Raw genomic sequence first — 11,647 nt, forward strand, 5'->3', positions numbered from 1 at the left:
GTCAATAATTGTTGTAATTTTAGTGATGACACAGTATCTTGTCAATGATGTACAAAGTAATGTCATCACTAAAACTAATCCATAGTTGTCATTGGTATAGACTCATTATTGACAACTTTTGTTGTCACTAAACACTTTTTAATTCTATGACAATAGGTTGTTATCAATGGAGAATTCTGATTCAGTGACAACACTTTATCACCATGAAATTTGAAGATTTTCCTGATATAATTATATCTAAAAATGAAAAAAAAATGACAATGCTTGATAATTAGCAGATGAAGCCATCCAATACATTACAAAATGCCAAAATATCATATCAAACATTCGAATATCATAATGAAGTTCAACAACACCCTACAAATAGTTTGATAAGTGGTATTCGGCCTAAATTTCACATATAAGTCAAGGTAGCTTTACAAAAACAAATCCAAGTCCCAAAAAAAATATGTGCTGTCAAAACATTTCCTAAGTATAAGATTTTCTTTATAGTTCTTGAGTCAATTAGCAACTCCTGCTGCTGATCTTCCAAAAAGCTAAAATGAGCAACATATTTGCAGTGAAGTCCTGCAATTATTAGTTGGTCATAAGAAAAACTTGAGACAAGAAAGAGAACCAAAGAATTTGCAAGAAAATAAGGTAAATCATTCCTTTGAAGTATAATCTAGACAGTGACTAAATAAGAGCAAAGTAAGAGATAAAGCACTTAGAACATTAGAGTTCAAGAAACACTTCTTTTACTTCTACTAAATTATTAAGAACTTAAGAAACAATTAATATGCTTATGCTACCATATTAAGAACCAAACAGTGATCCTTCTATGGCTTCGTAGGCTCCATTTGTATGGTTCATTCAATAGATCATGCTTAGCAACTTCAACTTTTCAGGTATTGAAAACGATATTGTTTACCACTAGACCAAGTTTCGATGACAAATAAAACTCCAACATATATAGAGATTCTTTGCACCCATTGGTAATGTTTTAATGATTTTAATAACAAAAATTTGATGCATCTAATATTTTAGTGAAACTGTGTAAAATAATGAAAAAGATGCTCCACTATAAATCGAAGCTTCAGACTATGAGGTGAACCAGTACATTCACTAATCAACCTACTTTCAATTTTCAAAAGTTCTAATAGCAAATATCTCATGCTAGTAGCTTTAATAGCATAAAAGTAAGCAATTTTCAAGAAAAGTATGCATTAGATGTCATGAAATATCATATTATGAAATTTCTTTTCTACTAGTTAGCTTAGAGACCGCTTGTAGCTTGTTTATATGCAAATGTCTCCAAGAACAAACTAAAAATTGTCACTTTTATAGAAACTTTGTTGACAAGACCCAACCATTTGAAACAAGTATAGCATAGATAGAAAGGAGTATAAAATTACCCCAAAAACAACACAATAATTGAAAATTCCATAGCAAGGATCAATAGAAAAATAATAAATTGTTTCATTCATGTACCAAGATTTGGGATTATTACGGCTTACAAGCTTTCACACTAAGCATCAAGAAGAAGCAAAAGTACAATATGTTATCTCTGATCAATAAAATTAAGGTACAACAATTCTATTAATCTTATTCCTCTCACTCATCACCTACATTAAAGAAGTGAAAGGATTAATCAAATTCAACAAAATATAGCATGTATGGTACTAAGAAACAGTAATTGAAAAACAATCAGGCCATTTGCCTTAAATTTAGGACTGCAAAAGTAGTTACAAAGGAAACTCCAATCATTTTCTACCACATATGCAAGATGATTTGCTAGTGCTTCCTCCATTGTCCCAGATTGTTTGAAGATCTTATCAAATGTATAATGCCGACTTCGGTATTGTGAATTTAGTTGCTTAAGCAATGTTGACTTAATATCTTGACATTCATCATGAGTGAAACTATTCTAAAATATGAAGTTCGATCATACCAAAATCAGTAAAAATGATACAACTTGATAAGTCAAGTGGAAAATTGTGTCTCTCCTATGAAGTTAACTTACATTAGTGAGTTTCAGCATTGTTTCTCTGTCAGCTTCTTCAAGCTTAGACCATTTTGGTGCTTTTCATTTCCCATATTTTTGAATCACACAACTTGCCTCTGAGATAAACTTTTGAGCACCTTCTCCAATTATTCTTCCACTCAATTCTGAGACGTTAACTTTTACTTTCTTTCCAGCCATTTTTTCCTTAAACAATGCAATGTTATGAGTATGACCTCTCTTCCTACTTAAGTTCACATTGTCTAACCAAAACATATTTAGAAGATTATTAATATAAATAATGAAACATGACATGAGATATATTAAGTTGTAATGCAGTTACAAGTAGATCTTACAAACCATTTCCATTGTCATAAAGATCCTTGCTCTCATTAGGTGTATTATTTCCACCAACGGACTGGTTAGATACAACCTGCTGCAGTGGGAGGCTCACATGTTTGCATCTCAACAGATGTAGAAGATGCCAATCCATCCCTTGATGATGTTGCAGCAATTTTTGACTAGCTGATGCAGTATGAACCCATATATTCTAGCCATGTATACAAAGACATAATCAGTATAAGCAGCTAAATGACAACCTCCTACTGAGACACCGAACCCATGTCAGCAGCTTCAAGCATAGCAAAAAAAAAAAAACAAATCATAGTACAAACAATTTAAGGTTTTGGAGTCTAATTCACATCAAATTGTACATATGTAGATGGATCTAATAAGGCCTGAAACTATGAATTTAAATAGAACATTATTGCTCAAAAGTTAAAGGAAAGTCAAGCATAGTCGTTACAATCAAGCATAGTCAAGCATAATCTGTGTTTCAGCTAATTAGTGGTAAATGATTTTTAACAACTAGGGATGACTATCTTCCAAAGATCATTTTAGCTAATCAAAAGTAATCTATGCTCCAAAGATGACTTTTTAACAAGCTAAAAAAACAACAGTAAGACAGTAAGAGGATTAAATGAGACAAAATAGACCATACAAGATACTGGACAGATTGCAGAATACTTGAACAAAACATTTGACCATCTTTGGGGACATTTCTACTTGCAAAATTTGAAGTGTCTTATTCTTTAAAATTCTCTTATTTCCCTCTTCCAACATCTATAACTAAATTCGTAATCCTTCCACTAAATTTTATAAACCCCAGACCTGCAAAACACATTTCTCTCTATATCAAAAAAATCCTCCCAAAAGGTATCCCCTAAACAAAAAACAAACTCAAATCAAACACCTGGTGGACTAAACATAACGCCAGAAATGCTGGCCAACTACTCACCACTGTGTCGATTCTTGGGCTTACGGCAATTTTCTTCAATGTGGTTGATAATTACCAAACTAGTATTCCGGAGCTTTAGAACATTGGGGACGTTGTAGTTTTGGGCTAAATATACCCCAAAAACCATACCTACCATGAATGAAAAACAGTCCTAATTAATCCCATTCCTGTATTTTTTTTAAGTTCTTATTATCTATGGGCTTTTCGGTAATCCGGAGAATTGAGGATGGAAGCTCTAATACATGGAAGAACTAATGCAACGGAGAAGGAGATTATTGCACCCACAACTTAAATCTTTCTATGAGATTATTGAACCCACAACTCAAATAATCTAAAAGAAAAAAAATTAGGGCAACGTAATTGGGGAAAAAATAAGAAAAACAAGGAGAGATATGAGAGGACTTACCTTAGAGTTAGAGGAGAATGAATCGATTTCAGCTTGGGGAATCCATATTTGGCCGAGAGTTTATGGAAAATGGAGAGTGTTTTCTCTTCTTTGAGGGATGCGAGATAGAAAAATGAAAAGTCAGAGTGGGGAGTTTGGGAAAAGGAACGGTGGCTTGTTTCTCTCTGGAGAGTACTATGAGTTAAAGGGTGTTTGTTTCTCCCAATTTTCAACAAAAGAATCCCCGCCAACTTTTTTACTATTTTGCCGTCACAAAATTTCGATACTAGTTAATTCAATCAATTTTGTAACTTTAACTTTTATTTGAATTTACTAACATATTAAATTTTTTGAAAATAATTTACTAATGTATTAACCATTTCTTGTTAACCATACTGTCTCAAAATTGTAATTGGTAGAAATTTTAAATAGAGCATATTCAATTAACAAAGCACATTTTAAATAGCGCACATTCAATTAATATCCAATACAAAACTTCACTATTAATCCATTATCTTCAAATATGAAAAAAATGCACAATTAAACTAATACATAAAGTGTATTAGTTAATTAAGTATGGAGTTTAGGATTTATCCACTTCAATAGCTAGTTCAATTTGAAAACTCTTATTTATATTCATATCAAATTAACTAATAATCATTCTAAGTTAAGTAGTCATAAGTTTATTTACACTAATGAATTTTTTATTTTTAAATTATTTTTATTCTAATGAAATTATTACATATACAAGAAAATTAAACTAATAAGGAGACTCATAAGCATAGTTATTAAACCCGGCCTGGCCCGGCGGTCGAACCGGTCAAACCGGTGGACCGGTCACTGGACCGGGCCGGGTTTGGAATCAGATCGTTTGTGCAAAGAGACCTTTGACTTAGTCAACGACCCGGCGGTCGAACCGGGTTAAACCAGAAACCCGGCCGGTTTTGGCCGGTTTTGTCACTAACCGGATTTTATGGAAAAATTATATTGCTATTGTTGGAACTCGAACTTCAAACCTCTACCCCAACACTACCGCCTGCTTACCACTAAACTACTTCCAAATATGTTGATATAGTAGCTTTATTATGATATATAAATGTTTTTTCAATTCTATCTTTTTTTCTCTAAAACAAATTTATTTGGAATCTTTTAATAAAAATTTATTACCCTCCAAACTCTATAAGTTATAAAATGAATTCCAAAAATAACATATTACATAATTCATTTAAAGACAAATATTATTTTTAATAATTTTTTACACTTAAAATTCATAAATAAGCTAGATAATTACACTAAATATAGATAAAATTTTACACTTGAAGTTTGGTATATTAATAAATAACTGTATATTTGATTGATTCTTATATGAATTAATTATTTTATAACAAATTAAATTAAATGAGCTTTTGTTATGGCATTATTTATTACAATTTATATCATATATCTTATATAAATAATTATGAAATATAATATTTAAATTTATGTAGTGACCCACCGGTTCAACCACTCACCCACCGGTTCAACCAGTAACCCGTTGACCCACCTCCTTCGCCGGGTTCCTTCCCGGGTTGGGTTTAATAACTATGCTCATAAGTATATAACAGTTAAAAACCATTAGAGAACACATAATGATTACAAAAAATTAGGAGTAATAGTTGCAAAAAAAATAAATATTTTAAATCAAACAGTGACAATACTAGGTTGTAACTAACGGCTATACAATGTTATCAGTGACAACAATTGCAAAGTTGTCAAAGAAAGTGCTATTAATACTGACAACTTTTAGAAAGTTGTCATTGTTGCATTTTCCCGTTCTCTCCATGGCTCTTGGCGGGAATCGAACTGTGACGACAATGCAAGGTCGTCACTGGTGTGTTGGCTTCCTTAACTCAATTGTGATAACTTTCTGTATTGTGGTTAAAGGATCCCATTCTGTGACAATTGTTTTTCGTCGCTGAGAAATGTTGTCACTAATAACCAAATTTCTTGTAGTGGGGGTAAAACAAGGTACGCTGTCTACTGTACTCTATATTGTTACTCTGATAAAAAAGCTCTCATTGACTTGACCGTCGGAGTGTCGCGGAGGAACCAGCCCTGCCTTTCACCTCTCTTCGCAGGTCAGTTCGCACACGTCTCTCTCTTTCTTTATCCCGTTCCTACCCAGTTCGCCCAGCTCGTGCGGTACAATTCGGATCTTGCTTCGGCAGTCGCATCACATGTATTGTCGATAAAATAGATAAACAAAAACAATTTTGATATCACTTTGCTCTCTTGAGAAAAAAATATGGTAATAGATCAAACCTCCTATATATACTTAGCACTTGAGTAGGAGATGACTAATTCTAGATCAAAGAATAGAATTTTGAACTTAGGTTGGATTCAGCATTTAAGGAGATACTAATAAAATGGACAACATTAATCATTTGTAATCACGAATCAACCACCAGTTAACAATATTTGAATATACATTGTTATAGCTCTTATTTCCATCCAACCGAGTATCGACATCTCATGTGACATTTCCTCAAAACAAAAAAAAAATGTGGCATAGGAGTGTAAATGAATCTAATAAAACTGAACACCCTAATGCTCAAATTTGTTTGATTATTTTAACGAGTTTAAAATTTTGATCAATTTTGATTTATTTATTTGCCGAATCGAATTTGAACGAATTTTTTTATCAAGTTTAAAAGTTATCGAACATGAAATACTGTTTAAACTACTCTTGACTGGTTGACAAACAAACTCTTATCAAATCGAATTCGATTCAGATATTAAATAATTTAATTCATCTTTCAATTCTAACGTGACATTACATCTCCAAAAACTCGTTCTAAAGTATGTAATGGAACGGAGAATCGGCCTACCAACAATGGTAAGATACTAGATTTTTAACCTCTCTTATGGGCCTCGATTGTCTGAAGTCCATAAACTCCTGATGTATATTCCTCAAGTCCGAGCCCAGTTGAAATGCATACTTGATTTGTTGATTAAGGTTCTGTTTTGCCGGAAACAACTTGCAAGGACTATTAGTAGGGACAATTGTGGGGCAGTGTCATGTGCAGGCCCAAAGGTTCCAACATGCTGCGGTGCTCAATGGCTGTAACTTTTATGGCCTGAAAGTAATAGGGAAGTATAAATGTTAGAAACATTGTAATTTTGAAAGTTATAAATTACTTCAAATCTTTTTTTTTTAAGCGTAAGTGGAAGATTCCTCTCACTCATACTTCCTTTACTGTATTAACTAAGTTATCCCTCCTTAATAAACTACTTCTAATCACTAATTTTTAAAATATATCACTATTTATCCATCACCTTGTGAGCACTTTTGTGAATTTTTAAAATTCCAAGTGATACAAAGTAACAATTGAAAGAGTTTATATACGTAACTTTCAAAGTTAACATTATCTGTAATGTCACCAGAATCGTATATAATATCTTGTAACAATTGTTAAGTTAGGTTTTTAAGTGACATTTTATTAAACACACAATTTCTAAATTGTTAGAAGCTAATCAAACTATGATACTCCACAAGACAAGTTTTATCAACTTGTGAAGGGAAAGAGAATAAAACAAGAAGACTGTTTTCCAATTAAACAAATTCGATGTTGCACGGTTTACACTAGCAATGAAGTTTGAAGAATGTATCCATTATCATCGGGAGACCACAAGTTGTCTCGATATCCCGAGTCCGAGTCCTCGTCCCGGCAACTTCTCTTTGTGAACAACAATTTATAGTCGATTAATCGCATTTCTTGATGAAGTTGCTTGATGAAACTCCACATTAAAGGTGAAAATCTTGACCAAATTATCTTGATTCAAATATCCTCGATGGTCTTACGTATATAATATAGTGTGGAAGTATTTGCTTCGTTTTGACCAGCTGTTTTTTTATCGAATTGCACCATATATGTTTCAACATATTTGAAATTTTAGAGAAAAAAAAAGGGAAATTTTGGAGAATGAATACAAAACCACCTATTTGGTAGTAGTTAAGAGAAAGAAAACTGAAAATGAGAATATTCTTAAACCCGGCAATGAAGTGAAAGAAAATTGAAGCCATCAATAAATTTTCACGAATTGTCACACTTATAAATATAATTCAAAAGGTTAACAAGAAGGACACATTCATAATAGGACTAAATTGCTGAATATTTTTCTTTAAGGACTCCGAAACAACACATATCGATTACACTTTTTCTTCTCTTTTCAAACAACAAGGCCTTTGTCGTAGCTTTATTATTTATGAAGAGCAAGGGCTTTATGCGGAATAGCATAATTAATTGGCAAAAACTTGAGTACACATTGTATATTAGTCCTCGTTACTCAAATTTTGTCACATATTCATGGTACATTTAATATTTGAATTGATGAGTTGGCGTGACAAAATTTGAATTACTTCGATCTAGGGAAGATCTGCTCTAGTTTTTGCATAATTACTTCACTGTTGTTCTTGTTTTTCTATATTATGAAGTATTAAATTTTGTCGAGATTGACGTAGTAATAAAAAAAGAAACTGACGAGGACAATAATTTACTAATCTTTTTGAAAATTTCAGTAGCAAGGAAAGACTAGATACCAAAATCAAAACGAAAAGTTAAAAAATATTTAATCAACGGAGCAGCCGGATGAGACAACCTTAGATTCCCGTGCAAGCGGATGATATTTTAGATGCGTTCTGTGTGCCAAAATAGAAGGCCCATGTGATTCATATGCGGTAAAAAATTTGGAGAATGAATTTTGTACGCAGCAATTTCAGTGCCCATTTTAACCATACTGAGCCTTAAAATTGTAAGTTATTACAACAGGAAATATATGCAAGAAAATCAACCGCAATGCTCCACCAAAAAGGTAAGGAAAAAAAACCACTAAACTCAACAATTTATAGCTTTTAAACTCTTTGCTGTAGCCGGGCATCATATATATATATGTACTTCAAATACCTTGTTTAATGATGTATAGAGCTTTTTTTTTTTTTTTGAAGGATGATGTATAGAGCTTACTCTATGCTGAATGATGCCACAAGAAACTTGGGCAGGTAAACCAAATGCATGCACTATGAAGGATTAATTGATTCTTTTGGGTACATTGCATTCGCTTGCTGCAAGAGCACATCCGGTCAAAGAGAATCCTTCATCTTCATAGTATTTGACAAGGCCCTACATCACAAAGATTTTTGTAACTCATTAAAGAACTTTGACAAAATAATGAAAATATTTGAGAAGCAAATGTTCTTTTTTTTTTTCTTCTTCAATAGGCAATATCCCTATTATTCTTTTTTTTTTTTTTGTCTTATTTAGGCTAAAAGAGGAGTGTCGGATTCGAGCCCTCCTCTAAGATTTTTTTTTTAACTGTAGAATGGGATATTCAAACCCTCAACCTACTGCCTAGAAAGAAATTTTTAATGTCCAACTTGCCTGAGACAAGTTGGTTGGGAAGCAAATGTTCATTTGAGGCATTTTATTCTTTGGTTCTTTTATTTTGAACCATGCACCTATAGTCAATTAGTCAAATGGAGGTCACCCTCGCAGCTGAAAACTTTAAATGCCACTTGAAAAGTTCACACAATTAAATGTCGTAGAGGCGGCTACTTACTTGCTACGGTACAAAAGAAAAACAAGTTGCGGCTTCCAGTTTCAGAATAGTTCCCAACCTGAATGAATCAATTTTCCAGAACACCAAAGACGAGTTCTGATTTCTGAGCAAATTGTCAACTTGCAAAGATGAAAAGCAACTACTCCGTTTCAGGTCTTGAAAACTAGAAACTAAAAATTCTCAAAAAAAAAAAAAAAACTGGAAACTAAAAACCAAAAGGAAAAAAAAAATTATAATAATTCCAAAGGGACTAAAGATTAGGGCCGGGAGATCATTGAACTAATAAAGGAAAACCGTGACTTTACTCAACTCACCAGAAATGACTAATCCTAAGTTTTTTTTTTTTTTAAAATTATTGATAAGGGTACAAGAATTTTGCATGCCTTTTCAGCTGAATGGGGTCCATAAATAAATTATGAAAAAACAATTCTTTGGACACGTGTGCCGTGTACTCCATTCTTAGATATTTTGTGACTATCTATCTTCGATGAGTAATATGTCAATAAATGTGTGTGTGATATCACCTAATATTGACTAAAAAAAACCATATGCAATTCCGTCTTTAGCTTGGGACATTAATTATTCTAAAACTATTTTAAGTAGAGTACATAAATAAAAATTGCATGCCTATCTTGGTAGAGACTATTTATTAGTATTTTTTAATCATGTACTAAGACTACTATTGGTGACAGTACTCTGTGGCAGTACTATTAAAATATCTCTTTACTTTAGTCCTCTCCAAAGGCTAGAAACAGTCAGGAAAAGCCAATGATACTTGCTACTAGATAGATTAGTCAGCTATCCAAAAGCCAAAAGGGACCCCTTTCGGGTCAATGGCACGTATTGAAACTTGTTTGACAAATTCTTCTCTCTCTCTCTCTCCCTGGACCCCACTCCCCCTACCCCCAAAATCTGGTCTGAAATTCCAAGCATCACCAACACGCTGGGTAACAGTGGGACTCTAATCCGTCTTCCACCACCACTCTCTCCCACCTCCCTTGACCTCCCAACCCCGTCTGAGTCGCCTTACGCGTCGATGTGCCATTGGCACGTGGTACCACGCGCCATAGAGAAAGATGGGATTGCATCGTAGAATACTCTGAGTCTTCCCAACAAAAACTTTCTTACCAAACCGAAGAAAGTAACAAAGTGCTGCAAAAATGCCAAAGCTCCCCCATTTCAAAGTACCCCTCTCTCTTCTCCATTCACTCATCTCTCTCTCTCTCTCTCTCTCTGTATTTATCAAGCTTCATTTTTCAACTCTTTCTTCTTTCTTTTCTTTCTTTCCTTCTTTCATTCTTTCAAGTTTTCAACCTTCACTCTCTCTGTCTCTCTCTCTCTCACACACACACACACACACGCAGCAATTCAACAATGGAGAACTCAACAAGGCTTCAAGAAAACCAGAACCCATGTTTGCTTCCGTCCCCGAAGAGCTATAGCACCAATAGTTCCAGCAGCAGCACCAGCAGCAATGGACTTCACCACCATCACCACCACGGCCAACTCCCTCCGCCACCCACCCCACCACCTCAGGCTCCCGTGCCCATCACCAGATCCGAACCGAACAACCCGTACCCGACTACCTTCGTCCAAGCTGATACCTCCTCCTTCAAACAAGTCGTCCAAATGCTCACCGGATCTTCCGAGACGGCCAAATTGGCATCCGGATCTTCCCGACCCGAACCCGGATCAGCCCCCGTGAAGAACCACGCCATCCCGCCCATCAAGACCGGGCCCAAGAAGGAGAAGTCAGCCTCCCGGCTGTATGAACGGAGGAAAAGTCTGATGAACTTCAAGCTCAGCCCTTTGGCACCAGGATTGGTGAGTAGGCCCGAATTTTCCTCCAATTCGCCCCGACCCGTCACACCGGAGATCTTGTCGCCGAGTCTGCTTGATATTACTTCTCTAGTGCTCAGCCCGGTTACACCGCTGATACCCGACCCGTTCAACAGATCTCCTCATAGTGGGTCGAGTACTAATAGTAATTTGGACGTCGAGGCTGAGGACAAAGCTATCGCTCAAAAGGGATTTTATTTCCACCCATCACCCTCAAATACTCCTAGGGATTCGGAGCCCCGACTATTACCCCTATTTCCGGTGACTTCACCTAGAGTCTCAGGTTCTTCAAGGTCTGATTCTTAAATTATTTTTTTTCTTTTTCTTTCTTTTTTCCCGTTCTACTTTTTGATGTGTAACGATTTCATATGTAAAACCACATAGATATGATATGATTTGGAATTGACGAGGCCCTCGCAAAAAAAAAAGGAAAAAAAGAAGCAATTGGAAGGCAATGTTGTTGTCATATCAAGTAATATCTGTAATTGGCAAATTGGGAAGAATGGATGGGGGTTGTATAATTTTATAATTCCATCTCAAATTTCTTGCA

At 34.7% G+C, this 11,647-nt stretch overlaps 1 protein-coding gene and 1 long non-coding RNA gene across 2 annotated transcripts; one reads left to right on the top strand and one right to left on the bottom strand.

Annotated features, from left to right (window-relative positions):
• Positions 1–296: 296 nt before the first annotated feature.
• Positions 297–3,871, bottom strand: LOC140036650 (uncharacterized). Its single transcript, XR_011840217.1, has 3 exons — positions 3,685–3,871; positions 2,342–2,531; positions 297–567 (listed from the first exon to the last, which is right to left on the bottom strand). It is a non-coding gene; the product is annotated as an uncharacterized lncRNA (long non-coding RNA).
• Positions 3,872–10,273: 6,402 nt separating this feature from the next.
• On the top strand, positions 10,274–11,647 carry LOC113730987 (VQ motif-containing protein 4). The gene has a single exon (XM_027256007.2). The coding sequence runs from the start codon at positions 10,633–10,635 to the stop codon at positions 11,401–11,403; it is 771 nt and encodes a 256-aa protein (XP_027111808.1). The 5' UTR covers positions 10,274–10,632; the 3' UTR covers positions 11,404–11,647.

This window comes from Coffea arabica, chromosome 2e (genome assembly GCF_036785885.1).
Source record: "Coffea arabica cultivar ET-39 chromosome 2e, Coffea Arabica ET-39 HiFi, whole genome shotgun sequence".
NCBI lineage: Eukaryota > Viridiplantae > Streptophyta > Magnoliopsida > Gentianales > Rubiaceae > Coffea > Coffea arabica.